The sequence below is a fragment of the Eptatretus burgeri genome, chromosome 10, assembly GCF_056783735.1.
Source record: "Eptatretus burgeri isolate ZD-2024b chromosome 10, Ebu_testis_v1, whole genome shotgun sequence".
Taxonomy (NCBI): Eukaryota; Metazoa; Chordata; class Myxini; order Myxiniformes; family Myxinidae; genus Eptatretus; species Eptatretus burgeri.
In genome coordinates this window covers 88,598,113-88,622,683 of record NC_140970.1, presented here as the reverse complement: position 1 = coordinate 88,622,683, position 24,571 = coordinate 88,598,113, and the positions used below count along the sequence as shown (strand labels likewise).

The 24,571-nt window shown below is 45.3% G+C and overlaps 3 protein-coding genes across 11 annotated transcripts in view; 2 read left to right on the top strand and 1 right to left on the bottom strand.

Annotated features, from left to right (window-relative positions):
- Nucleotides 1-10,124, top strand: part of KLHL21 (kelch like family member 21) — a 28,898-nt gene extending 18,774 nt beyond the window's left edge. For all 5 annotated transcript variants that reach the window (XM_085899257.1, XM_085899256.1, XM_085899259.1 and 2 more), the window contains 3 exons: nucleotides 4,523-4,734; nucleotides 7,382-7,451; nucleotides 7,807-10,124. In XM_085899257.1, the coding sequence (XP_085755383.1) occupies nucleotides 4,523-4,734; nucleotides 7,382-7,451; nucleotides 7,807-8,073 (549 nt within the window). In that variant the 3' untranslated portion in view covers nucleotides 8,074-10,124. The remainder of the gene's footprint in view (nucleotides 1-4,522; nucleotides 4,735-7,381; nucleotides 7,452-7,806) is intronic.
- A 247-nt stretch (nucleotides 10,125-10,371) lies between these two features.
- KLHL20 (kelch like family member 20) lies at nucleotides 10,372-21,887 on the bottom strand. Its single transcript, XM_085899261.1, has 2 exons — nucleotides 21,246-21,887; nucleotides 10,372-12,858 (listed from the first exon to the last, which is right to left on the bottom strand). Exons 1-2 carry the CDS (start codon nucleotides 21,885-21,887, stop codon nucleotides 11,719-11,721), a joined length of 1,782 nt encoding a protein of 593 aa, XP_085755387.1. The 3' UTR covers nucleotides 10,372-11,718.
- Nucleotides 21,888-21,942: 55 nt separating this feature from the next.
- LOC147019052 (coiled-coil domain-containing protein 150-like) overlaps nucleotides 21,943-24,571 on the top strand; it is a 99,609-nt gene continuing 96,980 nt past the window's right edge. For 3 of the 5 annotated variants that reach the window (XM_085899250.1, XM_085899249.1, XM_085899246.1), the window contains exon 1: nucleotides 22,469-22,604. The gene's annotated coding sequence lies outside the window, so the exon portion shown is untranslated. Of the gene's footprint in view, nucleotides 22,079-22,468; nucleotides 22,605-24,571 lie in introns of those variants that run through there. The other 2 variants (XM_085899247.1, XM_085899251.1) reach the window with 1 other exon arrangement.

Genomic DNA, 24,571 nt, shown 5'->3' with positions numbered 1-24,571 from the left:
AAAGTTTATCTGTGTTCTATCCTCTAAATACTGAGCGTCAAGCGAGACAGTTCATCCGTGTTCTATCATCTAAATACTGAGTGTCAAGCGAGAAAGTTCATCCGTGTTCTATCCTCTAAATACTGAGTGTCAAGCGAGAAAGTTCATCCGTGTTCTATCCTCTAAATACTGAGTGTTAAGTGAGAAAGTTTATCTGTGTTCTATCCTCTAAATACTGAGCGTCAAGTGAGAAAGTTCATCCGTGTTCTATACTCTAAATAGTGAGCGTCAAGCGAGACAGTTCATCTGTGTTCTATCCTCTAAATACTGAGTGTTAAGCGAGAAAGTTTATCCGTGTTCTATCCTCTAAATACTGAGCGTCAATTGAGAGTTCATCCGTGTTCTATCCTCTAAATACTGAGCGTCAAGTGAGAAAGTTTATCCGTGTTCTATCATCTAAATACTGAGCGTCAAGTGAGAAAGTTTATCCGTGTTCTATCCTCTAAATAGTGAGCGTCAAGTGAGACAGTTCATCCGTGTTCTATCCTCTAAATACTGAGTGTCAAGCGAGAAAGTTCATCCGTGTTCTATCCTCTAAATACTGAGTGTTAAGTGAGAAAGTTTATCTGTGTTCTATCCTCTAAATACTGAGCGTCAAGTGAGAAAGTTCATCCGTGTTCTATACTCTAAATAGTGAGCGTCAAGCGAGACAGTTCATCTGTGTTCTATCCTCTAAATACTGAGTGTTAAGCGAGAAAGTTTATCCGTGTTCTATCCTCTAAATACTGAGCGTCAATTGAGAGTTCATCCGTGTTCTATCCTCTAAATACTGAGCGTCAAGTGAGAAAGTTTATCCGTGTTCTATCATCTAAATACTGAGCGTCAAGCGAGACAGTTCATCTGTGTTCTATCCTCTAAATACTGAGTGTTAAGCGAGAAAGTTTATCCGTGTTCTATCCTCTAAATACTGAGCGTCAAGTGAGAGTTCATCCGTGTTCTATCCTCTAAATACTGAGCGTCAAGTGAGAAAGTTCATCCGTGTTCTATACTCTAAATAGTGAGCGTCAAGCGAGACAGTTCATCTGTGTTCTATCCTCTAAATACTGAGTGTTAAGCGAGAAAGTTTATCCGTGTTCTATCCTCTAAATACTGAGCGTCAATTGAGAGTTCATCCGTGTTCTATCCTCTAAATACTGAGCGTCAAGTGAGAAAGTTTATCCGTGTTCTATCATCTAAATACTGAGCGTCAAGTGAGAAAGTTTATCCGTGTTCTATCCTGTAAATAGTGAGCGTCAAGTGAGACAGTTCATCCGTGTTCTATCCTCTAAATACTGAGCGTCAAGTGAGAAAGTTTATCCGTGTTCTATCATCTAAATACTGAGCGTCAAGTGAGAAAGTTTATCCGTGTTCTATCCTCTAAATAGTGAGCGTCAAGTGAGAAAGTTTATCCGTGTTCTATCCTCTAAATAGTGAGCGTCAAGTGAGACAGTTCATCCGTGTTCTATCCTCTAAATACTGAGCGTCAAGTGAGAAAGTTCATCCGTGTTCTATCCTCTAAATACTGAGTGTCAAGCGAGAAAGTTCATCCGTGTTCTATCCTCTAAATACTGAGTGTTAAGTGAGAAAGTTTATCTGTGTTCTATCCTCTAAATACTAAGCGTCAAGTGAGAAAGTTCATCCGTGTTCTATACTCTAAATAGTGAGCGTCAAGCGAGACAGTTCATCTGTGTTCTATCCTCTAAATACTGAGTGTTAAGCGAGAAAGTTTATCCGTGTTCTATCCTCTAAATACTGAGCGTCAATTGAGAGTTCATCCGTGTTCTATCCTCTAAATACTGAGCGTCAAGTGAGAAAGTTTATCCGTGTTCTATCATCTAAATACTGAGCGTCAAGTGAGAAAGTTTATCCGTGTTCTATCCTCTAAATAGTGAGCGTCAAGTGAGACAGTTCATCCGTGTTCTATCCTCTAAATACTGAGCGTCAAGTGAGAAAGTTCATCCGTGTTCTATACTCTAAATAGTGAGCGTCAAGCGAGACAGTTCATCTGTGTTCTATCCTCTAAATACTGAGTGTTAAGCGAGAAAGTTTATCCGTGTTCTATCCTCTAAATACTGAGCGTCAAGTGAGAGTTCATCCGTGTTCTATCCTCTAAATACTGAGCGTCAAGTGAGAAAGTTTATCCGTGTTCTATCATCTAAATACTGAGCGTCAAGTGAGAAAGTTTATCCGTGTTCTATCCTCTAAATAGTGAGCGTCAAGTGAGAAAGTTTATCCGTGTTCTATCCTCTAAATAGTGAGCGTCAAGTGAGACAGTTCATCCGTGTTCTATCCTCTAAATACTGAGCGTCAAGTGAGAAAGTTCATCCGTGTTCTATACTCTAAATAGTGAGCGTCAAGCGAGACAGTTCATCTGTGTTCTATCCTCTAAATACTGAGTGTTAAGCGAGAAAGTTTATCCGTGTTCTATCCTCTAAATACTGAGCGTCAAGTGAGAGTTCATCCGTGTTCTATCCTCTAAATACTGAGCGTCAAGTGAGAAAGTTTATCCGTGTTCTATCATCTAAATACTGAGCGTCAAGTGAGAAAGTTTATCCGTGTTCTATCCTCTAAATAGTGAGCGTCAAGTGAGACAGTTCATCCGTGTTCTATCCTCTAAATACTGAGCGTCAAGTGAGAAAGTTCATCCGTGTTCTATACTCTAAATAGTGAGCGTCAAGCGAGACAGTTCATCTGTGTTCTATCCTCTAAATACTGAGCGTCAAGTGAGAAAGTTTATCCGTGTTCTATCATCTAAATACTGAGCGTCAAGTTAGAAAGTTTATCCGTGTTCTATCCTCTAAATAGTGAGCGTCAAGTGAGACAGTTCATCCGTGTTCTATCCTCTAAATACTGAGCGTCAAGTGAGAAAGTTCATCCGTGTTCTATCCTCTAAATACTGAGTGTCAAGTGAGAAAGTTTATCCGTGTTCTATCCTCTAAATACTGAGCGTCAAGTGAGAAAGTTTATCCGTGTTCTATCCTCTAAATAGTGAGCGTCAAGTGAGACAGTTCATCCGTGTTCTATCCTCTAAATACTGAGCGTCAAGTGAGAAAGTTCATCCGTGTTCTATACTCTAAATAGTGAGCGTCAAGCGAGACAGTTCATCTGTGTTCTATCCTCTAAATACTGAGCGTCAAGTGAGAAAGTTTATCCGTGTTCTATCATCTAAATACTGAGCGTCAAGTTAGAAAGTTTATCCGTGTTCTATCATCTAAATACTGAGCGTCAAGCAAGAAAGCAACACCTCCCATTTTGATAGTCTTTGATATGACTCGCCCAGGGTCATAATTGAATGTCTGACCTCCCAGACTCAGAGTGCACGCTCCAACCACAATTGCACTGAGTCGAGTAACTGCTTTTTAGGCCATTCTGGAGTGTTTGAGCTGTTGAAAAGCAGTTCATTCCAGCAAGTGCCAAGATAATCCTCACGAGGGATTATAAGTTGTAACCGATGAATGACTTCAGAGGTCTTTCAATGAGCTGTCTGTTTGATGGCACCTTGTCAGTGCCTTCGACACTGTGATGAACATTATATTGGGAAGCAATGCCCGTCTGTGTCCTCCCACCTTGAACCTGAACCATGCAATCTTGTGTTGAATGTTTCCTCGCCAACTTGCCATCGCTGAGTTCAGGTAATGATGCAGTCCTTGAAACGCTACATGTTGCACGTTTTCCTGATTGGGTTTCTTTCCTCTATAGCCATGGTTTGCACACGCATGATTCGGGAATTTCTGAACGGTGAATCCATCGTTCACTTCGCAGTTTGAACATTGGTGCACACTGCCCAGTCATTTGTAAGAAGTGTAATGTGGAACTGCGACAGAGGGCCCATCTGTGCACGATTGGTTTTAGTCTCAACGTTTCTCGAATTGTCTTGATAGCCCCAAAGCTCTGTCAAGAGTATGGGCTTCCATCATCACTACCTCGCGCACGTAGCGCAAAGCGCGGGGGACAGCAATTGGTTCACTCTGTCTGCGTGTCTGCCAGTCCGTCGATGAAGGAGGAACTACTTCATTTTTTTTTCAGTTGAATTTCACATTTTGAAAACTGTGAACGTGAATCGGCTTGATTGCGTTTCCGAGGACCTGCAGTTCAGCGGTACTTTGGCTCTGAATTTGGCAAAATTGGACGGCGTCTCTTCCCACGCGCACATGCATGCAGCAGGGTAGGTCTCGACCAATCAAATTTTCCGCTCGCGCTCAGGGTGGGGGAACATAGAGATTCAGACAAAATGGCACCACCCAGTGATGCAACGCCTCAGCTAACTTCGTCCAAATAAAAAACGAGGGAGGTAACCCTTCCCATAATCCTTTTTCTCAAGACTGCGTAGGGTAAGATGTTCTGTGAGCTCTCTCGTTATTATATGCAGGAGGTGCCTGAATAAAAGCCAAACCATAAATCAGAATATGAAAGACAAGTTCGGGAGTAACCGATGACAAGAATTGGGCAGTTCACAGTTTTTGTACATCTCTCCATCATGTATCATCTCCCACCATGGATGCAGGCTTTCTCTGCTGCAGCATGTCGTGGCCACCTGTACGTGATTGGCTCTTATGAGGATGATGTGGGGGAGGATGGAAGGGTCGTCTCCACTGTGATCCTGAGCTACGACCCTGACGTTGACATTTGGACAACGCTTGACTGCGATGATGGGAAGCCGGAATGGGATTACGTGCCGATCACCGTGGCATTAAATGGCCTGATTTATCTCATCAGGTCTGTTTTCACTGCTTGAAAGTGGCTCTCAAGTCATTGCGTATGCTTGTTTTCGATGGTAATACCAGCAATGCTTATGATATCCTTCACAACGCAAGGTTTTTTTGGGACTTGAGCTTCGTGATTCGCCGATGTCATAGAACGCCCTCTGTGTGCATCCATTTGCTTTCAATCTTCGGGGCAGATCCAGTATTTTTGAATGGTCTGGGGTGTGGCGGTGGTGGATGGGGAGAGTGGGCATTCGTAAACACAGATTGTTTGTTTGCGTGCAGAGATCGTGGGGTCGGCCTTCCTCACTCAAAATATGTCTTCTTTTATCTTTTCCCCACACTAAATCTTTTCCTCTCCACTGAATATTTTACCCTTATGCCGTACTTGGTCCAGCCAATTATGTTAGATCGAAACAGGTGAGTGACGTAAAGTTGTAACTTGTCATTCTATTCACAACCAACGTTGTGCAAACTTTTAGTGGATCAACCCTCCATGCATCCAGCTTGGCACGGCACATTGATTTGGCAGCTCGAATTCCTCGCCTGGATATCGCACCTGTCGTTGCCAATCCTAGCTTGTACACATGCCAGGCTGGCTTGGAGAAAATACACATCTCCACCCCGCACTCTAAATGTCAGACGTTATGCACAACAGCATTCCATCGCCTTTGCATTCTTCCAGAACGTTGTGTGCAAATGTTCATTCGCAAAGAGCTGACGATTAAAATTCAATATTGTTAGGCCCGCGTATCCTGCCGTGCATCACGCCAGATCACAATAACATGCTTGCTTTGTTTTTACATCCTCGCTTTTATTTATGTCGTCATCATCCCAGACGTACTTTCAAAACATTGGCCTGTGCTTGCATCCATGCTTTCTTTTCGATTGCCAGCGTGATACCGTTTGCCAAATTTCCCTGTAAATTGTATGCAGTACAAGTCCTACGATGCCCTTCGCAGGGAGTTATTTGAAGCTGGTGTTGGGTTTACACCATTGATGTATCCATAAGGTCACACTGTGGTTGACCAGGCCATGTGTGGGAATCACATGTTCTGGTGTTTCTGAGCTGGGTTATGTTTACAGACACCAAATTCCTGCTCCTGGTATTGCTGCCAAAAATCCCTTGTTTATCGCTGGCGGAGCAGACCTGGGGACTATGCCGGACATATGTTGACACCATCTACATAGTGAGCCAACCTTTACCAGATTATAATGCGCGACAGAAGAGGAAAAATTGCATTGCAGTTCGCCACTAATTGAAGTATAATTATCACTCTTTTGGAAATGAAACATTTTCAGGATTAAATCGTATTTCAAGTTTGCAAAAAAGACTCGACGTAGTTGGGAAGATGCTGATACTAAATTGAAGGCATCACTGTAGTATATAGCTGCCCAAAAAGGGAAGGCTGAAGACAGAGGTTTGGACCAGCATGGATCTTCATCTGGGATTTGTGCATCGTGTGTCCCCCCAAGTGGGGAGGGACGGGGATGGTGGCATCATGCGAGTGCAAAATGCAGATGGTGAGGCTCAACTTTATTTTCACCATCACTTAAAAAAATTATAAACATCTCACCATCTGCATTTTGCAGTCATGTGATGCTCCTTCTACCCTCCCCACATGGAGCGTACATAACAGCTGGCGTACGATACTACCATGTGGATTAAAGACTGCTCAATTATTGAAACGTCACACCTGAGCCACGCCAATTGAGCAGCTATAGTTGATGTTGTTTTCACATTCAAACATAACCACATTATAGTATAATTTTGTTTCCGTTATTGTTCTGAAAATAGATTAATTGAAGCGCTGCCAAATTAAAAGTCGAGATTCATGCCAGTGGGAAACGTTGTAAACTAGAACGGGCACTCAGTAGAGCACATACCTCCGTCAGGCTGAACAGTTTACGCTTTGTATCCCACCGATAGGCCAGATCTGGATCCGGACCTTACCCCAAATTTAAATGGCTTGTTCTTGTCACCGAACCAATTCATCCACCAAGTTTGGTCCATCACCTTTTTGAGATATCGTGCCATTCGTACATTGTTTTTGGCCCTATCTCGCAGTGGTGAAGAATTGGTTAAAAAATAAGATCCGGATCTTCACCAAAATCTAATCAATTCATCCTTGTCACACATCCAACTTGCCCACCAAATTTATTCTGAATCCGTCCACAACTTTTTGAGATATCCTGCACACAAACACACAAGCAGACAGGCAGGGGTGAAAACATTACCTCTGTCCATCGCAGATGGCGGAGGTAATAGCAGAATGCATTTGGCAAAACTTGCAGTTGGAAAAATTCTTTTCTTGGATTGGACTTTGTTTCCCAAAAGTTTAGCATGTTACCGCCAATGTCATTTGCTTTCACTTCTTTCACATGCAGTCCGAGGCTGCAGGGGAGCACGATTGGCTGATGGCGTGGCTGTGTCGCTGATGCAATGCCCTCTGTAGATTCGGCCAGGAATTTGGAATTTGTTCAGGGTGCCCGTGATTGCTCGCCTACTCTGCACGAAGGACACCGTGGGGGGTCTTAAACGTCCATGGACTAATGCTTGCAGACACCTCTATGCCATCCTTTCACTTTCACCGAGTCATTTGCATTGTTAAATACTTCAAAGTACGACCAGTGATGTTGTTGTCCTCATCTTCCTGCAGCCATTCTTTGGCAGTTTTTGCTCTGGACCCGGCGAAGAGAATTTGGCATGATGTTCCACCCATGAAACAGGTACTGTGAGCAATTAATCACCGTTATGCTCATGACCCAAATGGTTGGGTTGGGGTGTTCACATAGAGCATGCCATGAAATTACATCAACGTGACGTTGTGTTAAGGCAGTACTGTCGTTAGAAATGACAAAATCAAGTGTTGCTGAAATGTTATGGTTAATATGGGGGAGAGGAAATTGTATGTCCAACAGAGAAGTAAAAACAAACATCAATGCTGAGTTTTGTTGGTGGAGGATCACCTTTCGTTATTGTTTGGGGAAGCGTTTTGATTTTTTCCCTCATAACGTTTTGTGGGTCGAACCAACATGTAGCACCATCAAGCTATTTTGTGGCATTTCTCTGCATGGCCTTCAGATCCATGTGGGAGCGAGTGTGACGCCCCTTGGCGGTCAACTCCTCGTCTCTGGTGGATACAACTCGTCGTTGGAACTCTCCACCGAAGTTGAAGCCTATGACGCAGCCACAAACGTTTGGAGCACGGTGGCTCATCTACCACATCCGAGCTTGTGGCACAATGCCGTTTCCATCTTCCGTCAATTTGTGCCACCTTCTCACGGGCAGTTTCGTGATTCCCACCCTGCACGGACCCACGCTCGGCGAAATCAAGCTGTCGAGGATTAGCGACGGTGTTGCTTTGCACACGAACTCGCCCGCGTACCACCGAACTCATGGCCAGAAGTTCCGAGCACTGGGATCTACTTGGAACAGCAGAGCTTTAAGGCTATGCACAAACAGTTGATGTATCTCTGGCAGCTTTGTCTGGCGTCATGAGAATTTCCTGAACTGCACAGGAAACTTTAGACGACGTCACAATGTCATGACGCAAAGTGTTTGGCCACCAGCACATTTAAGTATCCAATCACTGGCTCGTCATTGCATTTCTGTAGCACTACGCTTAAATAATGACTATATATATATATATATTGTTGCTGTGGAATTTTTACCCAATTATCAGAGGTTCTTCTACATTTTTTTTTTTGTATTTGAAGGTAGATGCAGTAGAATCAGATGCCTGCCGGACAGGACCTTGCCCTTTGTGCGTGCTCTAGTCTGGAAGGAGCTTTGTGTTGCTTAACGTGATGCACGTGGTAAGATGTGCATCAGAGTTGTCATCTTGAAATTGAGGCGTTGACAGCATGATGCCGAGATCATTATTACTATTATTCTGCAATGTATGTGCTTTGCAAATGACAAGCCCTTAAAAAAATATATATATATATACAGTATATATATTTGTTCGTGTCGCTGACAATGGAGTCCTTGTCAAAAAATATGCAAGTATATTGTATTTATATGAGAACGGAGTATTTTATATTATTGCTCGTGATGAGGTTTCCGTTAAACGTTTACTTCAGTGCTTGGAAAGGTATAGATCCATCCAATAATTAATTAATGGTATTCTTTTATCCGAACGATTACCGATTCACGTGACCCATCCATATTTATTTAATGTAAACAAGAGAGCCTTGAGATTTTTTTTTTCATGTCTACTATTAAAAAACAAACAAACAAACAAAAAAAAAATGCAGGCATACAGAACAAACTGGTCCAAGGTTCATTTTAGCAGTTTGTCATTTTCGTTCATAATTTAATTACACATCTCATCGTTTCCTTTAAAAGGGCTGGCAGGATGGCCTAGAGGTACGCACAACTCGCCTCAAAGCTGTCGAGCCTAGGTATGAATGCCGACCCAGGTATAAACTGTCATCCCGGTGTTTCACAGGTAGGGTGATTCATCAGTGCGTGTGCCGTCCTCGGATGGATGTTAGACTGGGTGTTCCGTCTGCCGGAATTAGTTGGTGGACGTTAAAGATCCAACGGTTTCCTTCGCGAAGAGAAGGCGAGCAATTGCAGGCACCATGAACCCATTATAAATTCCTGCTCTAACTAGTCGAACATCAGGCCTGGCCAGCCAGTTTCGTGAAAGACCCGGGCCAAGATTCCCCAAGCCAACCCCTCAAGAATTTGGGAATAATTGTGGCTGTGAAAGAAGAGGAAGAAGAATGTTACCTTAAAAAAAAAAGGTAAGTTGGCCAATGTTTGGAGAAGTGCTTAAAGTTGACAAGGGCTGAGGAAGAGAGCATTGTAATGTTGGTACAATGTGGAAAAGTTTAATAATTTACTTTGGGATTGTATACAGTGGCATCGACAATGAAAACTGAACAAGACGTGTGAGCCGGGCATTAATAAACATGTTAAAGTGTGAAATTTATCTTATTCAAGTGAATGAGTTTTGATACAAATCGGCTAAGGAAATATTAAACTTATTTATCTCGTAAACAGCGGTAAAACGCAAGAGGTAGCTTTCTCACGATACAAATTGTATGGTATGGTGGCTCCAGGTGGATGCTTTGTTGGCTCAAGTCAAACTCTTGTGGAAGCTCAATAATAATAATAAAAAAAAACAATTGGTCACATGAACAGATTTGCGGTGGGAGAACGCATGGTTCATGACACCTTGGATCGCTGATCAATCGGCACTTTGGCTTTTTCTTTGTTGTGGTGACCCTCGTCCAATATCCTTTGGAAGGAACTCCCCTCTTCCCATTTTCATTTGCTCTAAATATGTCACTTTGACACTTAATAGTTTTTGTAATGTCTTTCAAAAGTAACCTTGATTTTTTTTTTTTCCAAATATTTCGGTGACCAATGATGATATACATAATATAAACTAGAACGGCACTCGGTGGAGTGTTTTCCTCCGCCACGCTGAGCAGTTTACGTGTTGTCGGCCAACGATGGGCCGGATCCGGATCTTCACCGAAATCAAATCATTTCGTCCTCGCACCCCAACCTGTCCACCAAGTTGCGTCGAAATCCATTCGTAAACTGAGATATCCTGCTCAGACAGACAGACAGACAAACAGGGGTGAAAACAACCGCTGCCGTCCACCTTTGACAAATGGAGATTTTCCTTACTTGTGCTCCAGGATTGAAACTCCAATTTATTGGAACTTAATGTGACGAGTTTGTACGACGCGACAGCCATATAATGCAGGTGCAAAGTGTCGTGTGTATGTGGCTTTAACCAAGCACACCATTTCTGAAGCTTGTACAAGATCAGCGTACTTATGACATGCCAAACAACCCATATTATATAAAAACGATGAGAATGGATTACTTGGCTGCCCTTCCATGCACAGCGAAACGAAAGCAGAATACTAATACAGTGTGAGGAAGGATACACCGAATGTAACCCACAGCATGAAAATCAAGTCAATGGAATGGTCTCAGTACAAAATACAAAAACCATTGTTTTGAGCAAGTGTGTAGTTAAACATTGTAATCCTCTTGTGAACGTGGTCATTCGTGAGATCCGAGAATGGAAATACTGATTGATCTCGTCTTTCTACCATCCAAGAGCTTATGGCCGAGGGGGGGGTCTTTTTGTGCTGCAATGATGCATCCGACGACTGCTCACAATCAGAAGCAAGCCGCCTGTCCTGTTCAACAAAGTACTAGTCCGACTTCTGAAGGCTCGTGTCAATCTGCGTCGGCGGACAGGCAGAACAATGGAGGAGTCATTCCGCCTCCCGCATCCCATTCCAATCCTCACCCTGCCCCAACGAAGGGGTAACGCCCAAAAGGTCGGCTCACTTTGATCAATGTTCTGCCGATTCCATCCTATCGGTCGAACCGTCTTGTGGTTGAGAGGATCTGTATTTGCACCTTATTGGGTTAGGGAGTGACATTATCCACCTCAAAACACCAAGGCAGCCAAACGAGGGTGGACAGAAGATGAGCGAGAGCAGGATTCATGAACTCGGACATATAATCTGGGCTCAGTCGAAGCAGATTCACGGCTGGCCAGAACATTCTTCACCTCCTCAGGGAAAATAAGTTACTGGCCAGCGCCAGCAGTAAATCCTGCCAACAAAGACTTTCCAAATATGTCGACTGTTGATCTTTAATTTTAAATAACCTTTAATCTCCAGTCGCATGCAATAATCACACTGGCGCTCACCAGATGTACACCGGACGTAACAAAGTGGACACTTTCCTGTGTTCCGCACCCGCTCTCGACTCGTGGTGAGAGGGGGCTGATCAAGTTAATGGCAATTCACGCCGCAACTTAAAAATATTACTTGAGGAATTTTCAAGTCATTTCACCATGCATTGCCAGCTGAATTTATCATTTATAAAGAGAGCAAATTTCAAATACGCTTCTTTAAAAAAAACAAAAAAAAACAACAACATTTGAGAAAGTGAAAAACAGGACAAACTTGGAACAAGAAACACAACTGCCTTATGTAGAAAGACTGGAGTTCACCAGATGTGAGACTCGCACTGAGTCATTTTCACAACACCCACCCCACCACCCAGCCGGCGATAGTTCATTCCACCGTACAATCTCCAGGTGTTGGCATCTGGATCGTAGACCTCAATCGTCTTCAAGTAAGTCGTGCCATCAAAACCTCCAACAGCCATGAGCTGAGAGTTCACGACAGCGAGACCGACGCCGCTGCGTCTGGAAATCATAGCAACCACCGCCGTCCACTGGCTGGTCCGTGGATTGTACCGCTCAGCTGACGACAGCTCGGTGGAGTCATCCCTACCACCCACTGCATAGAGGAGTTCCTGATAAACCGCACAGCCAAGATGCTTGCGTCGCGTCCCCATGGGCGGTACCGGCAACCAGCGATTCTCCTGTGGGGAGAACCTCTCGACAGTATTGAGGGGTGATGTGCCATCTGAACCCCCTACGGCATAGAGGAAACCCCCCAAAACGGCGACTGCAACACCGAGCCGGCGAGTCATCATCGAGGCGACGCGGCTCCACTTGTTCTCCTTGGGATCATACCTCTCAACGATGTTTAGACACGAGACGCCATCTTGTCCTCCAACGGCATAGAGCAAACCGTTCAACACAGCCACTCCAACACTGGTGCGACAGGTACTCGTTGGTGCAACAGCCCCTGTCCACTGGTTGGTTTTTGGGTCATATCTCTCCACAGAATTCAAGTATGATGAGCCGTCATGGCCACCAACAGCATAAAGGAGGTCGTCCAGCACAGCAACACCGACACCGCAGCGGCGCTTTGCCATGGACGCGACCATTCTCCAGTCGTGAGAACGAGGATCATAACGCTCGACGCTTGAAATGGCATCACCACTGCACCAGCCACCAACTGCAAAGAGCACCTCGCCACAGTGAACGGGTTTTCGGGGCCGGGTTCGTGGCCCCTGCATGAGCGGACGCTCCTGCGGCAGCAGCAGATAATTCTTGGCCTCATCAACAAGATCTCTGCAGACTTCGTCGCTCTTGATGAGGAGATCGCTTCCCACTGTACCCACAAGGAATTTGGGGGTGAGCAGCGGTAATCGCACGTGCTGAAGCACCTGTGGTAGAAGAATCCGGCGCTGTGGAAGGTCGTGCCTCAACCAGGCAAGCACAGCGGTGTATACCTGGAGATCACACAAAAAAAAAAAAAAATATATATATGTATTTTTTTTAAAACAGAAGAATGAGAGCACAATGTTCCACCAATCCAAACAAAACCTCTAAAATGCACACCAACTTGGAGGTATTTATACAGATTTGACTTAAAGTTAGGATGACCTCTCCTGACAATGGCGATCATTGACCACTGTCAAATTATACAAGGGGAAACGACTGTCAGCCACCAGCACCGAAAGCTCCTGTTCTTCAACAATGCCACTGAATCATTCGACTCCACCAAAGTTACAATGTATAGAGAGAGACATCATCCATCTGAAAAAAGTGAACCGCAAAATGCAATTTGTAAACAGCAGACAGTTTGAATGCTGCAGGAGTGCTCTGTTGATCATCAAAGTTGCAACGAAGAAAACCAAGTTTCACACATCAAGCTGATATAAAGCCCACAAGTTATATGCCCATATGTGGTGGTAAGCATGAATTGTCCTGCATAGTTATATTGATGAAACTAGAAGAGGCACTCGGTGGAGCGCATACCTCCGCCAGGCTGAACAGTTTACGTTTTGTACCCTATTAACAGGCAGGATCTGGATTCAGCCAGACCTTAACCAAAATCGAACCAACTCATCAAGCCTGCCGTTGGTTAAGTGGTGAGGGTGGTGGCTCGGGATCCGAGGGTACTGAGTTCGAGCCCTGTTACCCGCTGAATTAACACCAGGGGGTTGACTCAGCCTGTCATCCTTCCGAGGTCGGCGAAATGAGCACCAGTGTGTACTGGTAATAGGGGGCACTGCATCAGCGGCAGAACCACGCCCATAACAATGATGCAACCAACAGCCAAAACGGCAGTACACAATGGGAACCAACTCATCCACAAAGTTTAGTCATAATCCATCCATATTTTTCTGAGATACCATGCGGTATATCGTTTTTGGCCCAGTCTCTCAATGGTGAAGAATCACTTGTAAAAGTGCATGGCTCACAAAGTGGGTATGCTGTGTTGTGTTTGTGGGAAATTTCACATAAAACTATCATGAGGTACTTAGACAAACCATCAATGGTCAGAAATGAAAGTGGACATCTTGGGGAACCTGTAGAAACCGGCAATATCATACTCTCCATTTCCCTGTTTTATTAGAGGTGAATTAAAGCAACAGAATATGGGTATTGTAACCTTAGAAATGTTACTTTGATTGGTAAAAATTTTTATTTTACTGTACATTTCTTATGCGACAGTTATTTTGAGTGTGGTGACTCAGAATGTGAACTTTGGTGTCTCTTTTATGTTTTGATGATGTTCTGTCTCCCTATTTGGGTTTTCTGGCATCTACCCTATCTGATGAAATAATGGATTCGTACATAACGCTTCGTGCCCACTGCATCGAGAAAAATAAGGAGTGCAGTGTTGATAATGTTTCTTATGATTTTTATTCCAAATCTCCCTTAATTTCTTGGAAATATGACAGAGTCTAACGGCGGAAAAATATAGATCAAAATTGTGATCAGAAAAATAAAATACGGACCGAAAGTCATCTCGTCTTGATTTTCGTGTCAGTCTCATTATGTACCAATCATCATCTCTCGTCGGACGCAAATAACGCTAGCATTAGAAAACCTTGCCGTCTTGCAAACTTCCCCCATTGATGGATATAATAGGCACTTGCAAGCGTGTCAGCACATTTCCATTCGCCGTCGAGCGCAGCGTATGTCTTCGTGTCCGTGTCTTTGCGAGAGCCGTAACGTACAAATCCAGCGTGAGGACGCCGAGCCGAACGAGGTGACTCGCATTTGTCTGATGATTCTTCATTTCAACCGACGCTAGAAATTTTTTGGTGCTTCGTGAGGATCCGAGAGGTAAGAATTATGTTTTTCTTTTCACGTTTAAAGTGATTATTTTCAAAAGTTCGAAAGAAAGATTTGATTTTAACGTTATTTTTCGCTTACAAGTTTTGGCTTTCTTTGCTACTGAACTCGTCTTGTGTTTTCTTCGTAATTTATAACATCGGACTCTCAAAATGTGTTGTTTTTTTCTTCTTTTTCCTGTCACGTATTAAGCCTGTTTAAAAAGGAGTAAAAATTATCTGTTTCTTATCCCAAAATATAATATTTACGTTGTTTTTTTTTCATCCGATTCCGTACATAACGCTGACGCCAAGCTCGAAATTCGAACGTGTATTTAGTGTTGTATGTACAGTATTCAGTGGTAACTTTAAAACCGGACGTGCTGCAGGTGTAAAAATTTAGATTTCACGATTTGAATACATGCAGATTAGCATAATGGGTTGCATTTCATGTTTCCCTAAACGTTTTTTTTTTGCCCTTTGTGTAACAGTATGTGTACCCACTTTGTGAGCCATGCACAAAAGCTAAAAGAAACAAAATTCTTGCATCCGGATCCAGATCTTCACCAAAATTGAATCAATTCATCCTTGTCATATACCCAACCTGTCCACCAAGTTTAGTCCGAATCAGTCCCAAACTTTTCCAGATACCATGCTATATACAGTGCCCTCATAAAGTATTCACACTCTTCAACTTCTTTCACATTTTGTTGTGTTACAGCCTGAATCTAGAATGGATTAAATTTAATTCTTTTTTTGTCACCGATCGACACAAAATACCCCAGAATGACAAAGTGAAAACATGTTTTCAGAAATTTTTACAAATTAATTAAAAATGAAAACCTGAAATGTCTTGCATCAATAAGTATTCAACCCCCTGAGTGCTTACTTGGTAGAAACGGCTTTGGTAGAGATTGCAGCTTCGAGTCTTCTTGGGTATGTCTATCACCTTTGCACATCTGGATTTGGGAATTTTCTCCCATTATTCCTTGCAGATTTGCTCAAACTCTGTTAAGTTGGATGGGGAGTGTCGGTGAACATCAATCTTCAAGTCTTTCCACAGATTCTCAATGGGATTCAAGTCTGGGCTTTGGCTAGGTCATGAAAGGACCTTCACGTTCTTGTTCTGAAGCCATTCCAGTGTTGCTTTGGCTGTATGATCAAGGTCATTGTCCTGTTGGAATGTAAATCTTCGCCACATTCTGATGCCTTTTTCACTCTGAAGCAGGTTCTCCTCAAGGACTTGCTTGTATTTGGCTCCATTCATTGTTCCCTCTATCCTAACAAGTCTCCCAGTCCTTGCTGCTGAAAAGCATCCCCATCGCATGATGCTGCCACCACCAGGCTTCACGTTAGGGATGGTGTTAGGTGGGTGATCAGCTGTGGTCGGTTTCCGCCGGACATAGCGCTTTGCATTCAGACCAAAGAGTTCAATTTTCACCTCATCAGACCACAGAATATTTTATTCATGATCTCAGAAGCTTTCACATGCCTTATTGGAAACTCCAGATGTGCTGTCATGTGCATTTTTCTCAGGATTGGCTTCCATGCGGCCACTCTCCCATAAAGCCAAGATTTGTGAAGTGCTGCAGAGACTGTTGTCCTTCTGGCAGGTTCTCTCAACTCAGCCAAGGAACTCTGTAGTTCTGTCAGAATGGTCATTGGGTTCTTGGTCACCTCCCTGACCAAGGTCCTTCTTGCCCAGTTGCTCAATTTGGTCAGACGGCCAGCTCCAGGAAGAGTCTGGGTAGTTCCAACCAGCGTGAGGGCGCTGGAACAAAGATCACCCTCTGGGGACTTGCAATGCGACTGGCCAGTTGGATGTCACTCCGTGCACACTCAGAGGCAACAGAGCCTGCTTCAAGCATGAACACATCCGACTCAAAGTTTTTCGACAGCGTTACCCCTCCGAGTAAGTGGTGCAGTCGCTTTGCTGCACTGCACGGAGGCTACACGTAATAGCGGGGTACAAATTTATGTTTCGGTTCCTCCTGACGACTCGATCTTTGCCAATCCGGGTTCCTCACGACGGCTCAAACATTGGATTTGGTTTTCCATTAGATTTCCTTGCAACTAACTACAATGCAGGAGGAGCCTGTCAAGCCCATTCAAGCCTGCGATAAGATTGCCAACACACGGTTGTTTGTCCGTGATCTATCCTTTTTAAATGCTGAACGGCAAGCAAGCAAGGAAGCAACACGTACCATTTCAAAAATCTTCGGTGCGACTCGGCCAGGGTTTGAACCGCCACTACTCCATTACGTCACTGGGTCTGGTCAAGATCTCAAGAACCCTGGTTGTAAACTACAAGGGCTGAATTCACACAAGCAGTCTTCTAATGGTGTTTCAATTAGTACTTTTTTGTTTACAGGGTCGAATACTGTTGTTACGAATCTGGCAGCCATGAACACACAACAGACAGGTCCCCGTAGCTCAGTTATTTCGTTAAGTGGATGTGTATAGTTCGAATCCATCCCCTGTGTCTAATGGGTGATTAAATGTTCGTGCGCTGTGGAGTTATTTTGATAGTCAGGGTTTTCTGCTACATCTTCGCTTTCATAACAACACCATCGCTCCATCCCGACGCCATAACGCTTGTGGTGCGCGGAGTTCAAGAAGGACTTGGCATCTCTCTCGACCAATCAGAGAGATGCCAGCGAGTTTGCCATTGGTTGGCCAATGAGTGCCAACGCAGGACAATATTACTCCTCTTCCTGTTTGAGGGACGGTCCGCCGTGACACCCGCCACGCCCCCCCCCCCCCACTCAGCGGACTTGGCGCCCCTTTTGGCCAATCATAGGGGCAACGAACGGATTGCGTGCCAAAACCGTCCAGTAAGAGGGGGGCGGGTCACCAGAGGGAGTCCCTTCCCCCCTGGACGGGGAGTGAATAAATGTTCGGGTGATCTGACTGGAAGCAGTTGAAGTTGGAGTTTGTCTGCCAGATCGTCCCGGATCGCCTGGCCTTGCCTGTTGGCGCTCGCTGCCTTGTCCGCCCTCACGCTGGTTGGCGTCTGTCCTTCATCCTCCGTCCCTGGTACTCGGAGTGGCATCGTGGTTGCGGGTTCGAGTCCCACCGATCTAGAACGTCGAAGACCACACGAGGTGGACAGGTCCAAGATAGCTCTGGTCTCCAGCTCACCCTTTCCTTTTGCTGGAAGCCTTCAATAAAGACCCGACAGGGTCAATTTCTGGGTGTCTGTGAGTGTCCGTGTGCCCCATCTATAAGTAGAACTGTTAAGTGCTTTTTGTTGTGCATCATTTGCCTTGCTTATTCGGATAATTCTGCCCTTATGTGCTCCCCTCGTTCACCAATTATTGTTGTAAATAAATTCCCCTCTTGTTGAATGTCCCAGCTCGTCCTTGTCCTTTCTATCATTGGTTTGCTGCGCTGTGAACGGGAATTAGGAGGCCTCATTGTTGTTGTAATCGTGCAATTGGCCAGCAGCGTTCTTGTGCTCTCCGCCCGGGGTACGACTCGGATTGCGCAGATCCTGTCTAGGGTGAATTTCCCCGGTAGTTTGGACGACGTGGGTATTTAGGTAAATTGAAATTGGTAATTGACCCTATCCCACGTGGTTGACCTATTGGCGATCTTCGGTCCGATAAGGGACCCGTGACCTTTCAGATTTATCTGAAAGGTACGACCTAAATTTGGGTCATTCTACCTCAGTTCACCCAAGGGTTGTAACCCGACCCCCTCAGATTTGGCAATTGTTTTGCATGTATATTACATATGATAGTCTATGTTCACATACAAAATTTTAGCTATATCGGACTCGGGGTTGACGAGATATGACCTTGAGAACTTTTGACCTTTTCGACTAATGTCGCGTTTCCACCATAATTCAAATCCTCATATCTCAGCAACCCCTTGCCCTATCTCGATTATTTTGGTGTCGTTGGAAAGGTAATTGTCCATAGAATGCAAATCCAACATCGGTTTGTCCATCTAGTTAAGTTAGGGGTGGATTATTTGTTGACCTGGCATTTGACCTTGAAGACCTCGTGACCTTGACCTGGCCTTGCATGAAAATGAAAGTACATACTGTCTACTATAACATATCAAAAAACTGGAGGGGTAGTATTTTTTGTTCGAGATATTTTCGGCCAAAGGTCGTAAAAATGCAACCAAATCATGACGTCATAGACATGCCCAGGCTTGTCAGTTTACAGCCAATATTGTGCCCAGACTCATCCCAATCATAGTTGATGACACATGTTGGTTCCACTACAAGTTGTAACATGCTCCTTTGGTGACTTGCAACTTAGACGGGGGGGGGGGGGGGATTCTCTCAAAAAATTTCTGATATCAACTCCTAATGGTGGCTTTGGCGACACCTACGATTGGAGAGTTGATATCAGAAAATTTTCAAAAATGTATTATTTAGTGCTACTGGCATACGAGTGGATATCAGAAAATTTTCTGAGCGATGCCCCCCTCCCCCCCCCCCCCCGTCTAAGTTGCAAGTCACCAAAGGAGCATGTTACAACTTGTAGTGGAACCAACCTGTCATCAACTATGATTGGGATGAGTCTGGGCACAATATTGGCTGTAAACTGACAAGCCTGGGCATGTCTATGACGTCATGATTTGGTTGAATTTTTACGACCTTTGGCCGAAAATATCTCGAGAACAAAAAATACTACCCTCCAGTTTTTTGATATGTTATAGTAGACAGTATGAACTTTCATTTTCATGCAAGGCCAGGTCAAGGTCAAATGTCAGGTCAACAAATAATCCACCCCTAACTTAACTAGATCGACGAACCGATGCTGGATTTGCATTATATGGACAATTACCTTTCTAACGAGACCAAAATAATCGAGATAGGGCAAGGGGTTGCTGAGATATGAGGATTTGAATTTTGGTGGAAACGCGACATTAGTCGAAAAGGTCAAAAGTTCTCAAGGTCATATCTCATTAACCCCTAGTCCGATTTAGCTAAAATTTTGTATCTGAACATAGACTATCATATGTAACATGTATGCAAAAAATTAGCCAAATCTGAGGGGGTCGGGTTACAAATTAATTTTTTTCTGGGTGATTTGAGGTGGAATGACCCTGCAGCCACCCCTTCCTGGCTTAAAACTGGATGGATGGAGGTGATTACTGATACACCGGACTCAACTTCAGAAGTGACGTCACTTCCCAGAGCACTCTGGGTGCCGATGACACCATATTTGGTATGAAATGCACTCATTGGGGCAATCAAGTTGGAACGTCCTCTGTATTTATCCTCGAAATGCCGAGCATCAATGATGGAAGCAGTCGGGACCATTTAAATCTTCCTTGCTCTGGACAAGTCCAGCGTCGGAGAAGCTCAGAGTTGGACCCTCTAACCCTTCCTGACCTCAAGGCTAAATGAACCTTAACATCGTGAGACCATCATGGGTCACCAAAGCTCTATTTACCGAGACCAAGAGAAGTTTACAGGAACCGAGGGGGGACAAATAACAAATGGTCCTGAAGGACAGACACCTCCTCACCTTGACCTACGTCTCCTCGCCTTGACCTACGTTCACGCACCTTGACCTACGTTCACGCACCTTGACCTACGTCGTCTCACATTGACCTATGTCTCACCTTGACCTCAGTCTCCTCACCTTGACCTCAGTCTCCTCACCTTGACCTCAGTCTCCTCACCTTGACCTCAGTCTCCTCACCTTGACCTCAGTCTCCTCACCTTGACCTACGTCTCCTTGCCTTGACCTATGTCCACGCACCTTGACCTACGTCTCCTCACCTTGACCTACGTCTCCTCACCTTGACCTCCGTCTCCTCACCTTGACCTACGTCTCCTTGCCTTGACCTATGTCCACGCACCTTGACCTACGTCGTCTCACATTGACCTATGTCTCACCTTGACCTCCGTCTCCTCACCTTGACCTCCGTCTCCTCACATTGACCTATGTCTCACCTTGACCTCCGTCTCCTCACCTTGACCTACGTCGTCTCACATTGACCTATGTCTCACCTTGACCTCCGTCTCCTCACCTTGACCTCCGTCTCCTCACCTTGACCTCCGTCTCCTCACCTTGACCTCCGTCTCCTCACCTTGACCTCCGTCTCCTCACCTTGACCTACGTCTCCTCACCTTGACCTACGTCTCCTCACCTTGACCTACGTCTCCGCACCTTGACCTACGTCTCCGCACCTTGACCTACGTCTCCGCACCTTGACCTACGTCTCCGCACCTTGACCTACGTCTCCGCACCTTGACCTACGTCTCCGCACCTTGACCTCAGTCTCCGCACCTTGACCTCAGTCTCCGCACCTTGACCTCCGTCTCCTCACCTTGACCTCAGTCTCCTCACCTTGACCTCAGTCTCCTCACCTTGACCTCCGTCTCCTCACCTTGGCCTATGTCTCACCTTGACCTCCGTCTCCTCACCTTGACCTCCGTCTCCTCACCTTGACCTACGTCTCCTCACCTTGACCTACGTCTCCTCACCTTGACCTACGTCTCCTCACCTTGACCTACGTCTCCTCACCTTGACCTACGTCTCCTCACCTTGACCTACGTCTCCTCACCTTGACCTCCGTTCACGCACCTGTTCTTCGCTGCGCACGTTCAGCTCGTCGCTGGAGATGATCTCGGTGAGCTGGGCGGCTGGAAGCAGCAGGAACTCCTCGCTCTCCATCACCTCCTGGAAGTTGTGTTGCGTGAACCTGTCCGCGACCCGCAGCAGCTCCTGGCAGGCGTGCGTGTCCGCGAACGCCCTGATCCCCAGACAGTTGGACGGGTCCAGCTGCCTCTTGAGGAACTCGCAGCACGTCTCCTGGATCTCGGCGAGCTGGAGGAGGCAGGCGGCCGGCAGCAAGGCCTGCACGTTGCTCTCCTCCACGGTCACCTGGGCCGTGTACGCGAACTCGATCAGCAGCTCCATGGCCGTCTCGTCCACGTCTCGGATCTGGATGTCCGACTGTCGCGCCTCGGACAATTCTCCCGTGAACATGGCGTGGAAGTAGGGCGAGCATGCGGACAACACCACCCGGTGCGCGTAGATCTGTCGGCATCCCACCAGTAGGACCACGTCGCACAGCTCGCGGTGTCTGCGCAGAAGGTTCATCGCTTCGAGCGTCTGCCGAGGGTGTTTGTCCGACGTGTAGACGAGACGGGCCGGCTGCGAACAGGCCTGAGACGAAGCGTCGACTAGTGAGACGCTGCGAACGGCGTCGGGCGTTCGCAACATCGTGTCGGACGGATCCGTCGAGGCTTTTTATCCGTCGTCGGCCTCTCCGTGACTCCTCGTTTTCCTTTAAAACGATCTCCGTTTGCCCAGAAAGCCGTATCGGGAATTAAGAATCACACGTGGCGGACGAGTGGGATCTCGGACGGAGACTTTAACTTTTTTTTTTCTCTTCTTTCTCTCCAGAAACCAAGGTATGTTGCAAAGCTTAATATTAAATTAAATATTTTCCTTTACATTGACGTTACCGAGTGGAAAAGTTTTGCAACCGCGGAGAATGTCACGTGACTTGTGATACCCGATCGGCGTCACGGCCTCAGGGTTCAAGTGCAAACGTCGGGTCCAATAAAATAAATAAATATATATATATTGCATCGATAGAAAAATTTCACCTCAATTGCTATATTATTATTACTTGTTTTTGTCTTGTTTATATTTTCAATTGGTCAGCCGTTGCAGTTATTATTTTCGATCATTCAAGGAAACATCATTTTCGGCGGTGTATGCGCAAGCCAAGTTCGACGATCGATTCTTCTCAAGTTGTTTCGATGTTTTTCTTTTGGGGTTTTTTTTTAAACTGCAGATTTGTTCCTTCAGATGTAAGAATGCATGTTAAAAATATGGACTTGTTTGTTACGTGACGTTTTGAGGAAAGTACAGACGGAATTGTAAAAAAAAAAAAAAAAGTTTCCTCAGTGACGTCACGCTGACCCGTCGCGGGTGAGTTTAAACGGAGTTTGACGAACTAACAAAACTAACCGACGCATGAGGCCTTTCTTTGGATCATGTCAACGGTCATCGCTGTGTATATTATTATAAATCGACACTGTTCGAGAACAACAATGTTCGGAATCGTCAATTTCCCTTATCTCTGTTTTTATGTCTATATAATTAAATAATTACTCCGGACGTGGAAAAGCTTCGTGACAGTTACTTGGAAGACGAGATATTTTCAAAATCATTAACACCATAATTAAGCACAATTGGATATTTTCCGAACTTACTTACTTGAACGCCAGGCCTGGCCAGCCGGTTCGTGAAAGACTTTGGGCCAAAAACTTCCCCTCTGGCCAACGGTGGGAATAATTGGGAAGAACGTTGGAATAATTTTGGCTGCAAAAGAGAGAAGATAATGTTAATAATTACCTCCACCCCCGAAGGTGGGCGGAGCTTACGTTTTCACCCCTGTGTGTCTGTCTGTGTGTCTGTCTGTCTGTGAACAGGATATCTCAAAAAGTTGTGGACGGATTCGGACGAAACTTGGTGGACACGGGTGTGTGTCAAGGACGAATTGATTCGATTTTGGTGAAGATCTGAATCCGGATCTGGATATGAGAATTATTTAATTTTTAAAGTGACTCTTCACCGTTGAGAGATGGGACCAAAAACGATATAGTACTGGATAACATGATGTTTCAACAATGTATTGGGCAGAATATGTTCTTGTGGATCAGGCATTACGTGGCGGAGGTGTGCGCTCCGCCGCGTACCCTTCCAGTTAAACTTGGCTTCGTTCCTGTATGCTGGTTTGAGTGCCACAATTAACGGTTTGCGAGAAACAAGAAGAGGCTTGTAATGGGAGGTGTTGGTACGTGCGGACACAAACGATGACTCATCTCAGCTCGAAAACCACGATTGGTCGGGATTAAATACCGAGACGACTAAATCGGAACACAATTGGTTCCCAGCGATCGGTTGAAACCCGTAATGTTAGAACACCTGATATTTTCGGGTTTACTCTAGATGTACAATGCAAAAACAGCTTCATGAAAGAAAGTTTTTACCCCGAGCACATCAGCCCCCTCCATCAGTCGGTTCTTAATCACAGGTTCTACAAAACATCTAGGCACCTCAGTCATTCCGGGAAAAGGAGATAAGAAAGATTGATGGAGGAGTGAAGCAGGTGGGGTGTGCCGCCGACCTCGTGCTCACCTGTACGTGAGCCGGGCGGCTCACGTCGTGACGCACAAGGTATGTGGTGCGGGTGAGTGAGAGGTGCGGTGTATGCGGGTGAGTATATTGTGTGTCCTCAGAAGGACTGTTGTGGACTCTGTTGATATGCTGCAGAACTGGAGAGAGTCAATGAGGCATGTGCGGTGGAAGGTGCAAGAATGTAAGGTGTGTAAGGAGGGAATTTATCTCTGAGGAGAACCACTGTTGATCCTCTTAATACTGAGAATTTGTGATTGGATTAACGAAGTGAGCACACGAGGTAATGTCAGTGAGGAGGTGTTGACCACGCCTGGGAGCCCACGTTCATGTTGACCATGAACTCATTCCACTTGGTGCTCTCATCGCTCGTTCCGTGACATCCTTGGCACTCTTTCCGTGGTGTTCTCACAGCGCTCGTTCCGCTGTTCTCCATGCACGGCACTTGGCGTGGTTCACCTTAAACTCCCTGAGAACTGCTCAACCAAACCCCCCTGAACTCCTCATAACCCTTCAACCACTACTCTTTGAACTCTCAAATTCTTGAACTCTTGAACAATCACTCACAAAATCTCAGAAGCCAGGAACATAAAATGCCTGGCAGAGGCATTTTCTGGTCCTGGCTTCTGCCTTCTCCCACGTCTGCCTTCCGTGATCTAGGCACTTCGATTGGCTGGCGCTCTGTGATCCAGTCATTGTGACTGGCTGCAGGAACGCAGGGGGACAGCCCACTGGTAGTGGCATGGTGAGGACAGAGC

Excerpts from the sequence above, each read along its gene's own strand:
- KLHL20 (XM_085899261.1), bottom strand. The coding sequence starts at position 21,887 with ATGTTGCGAACGCCCGACGCCGTTCGCAGCGTCTCACTAGTCGACGCT. Across the intron at positions 12,859-21,245 it reads ACGTGCGCAGCGAAGAACAG|GTATACACCGCTGTGCTTGC; the intron begins GTGCGTGAACGG and ends TGTGATCTCCAG.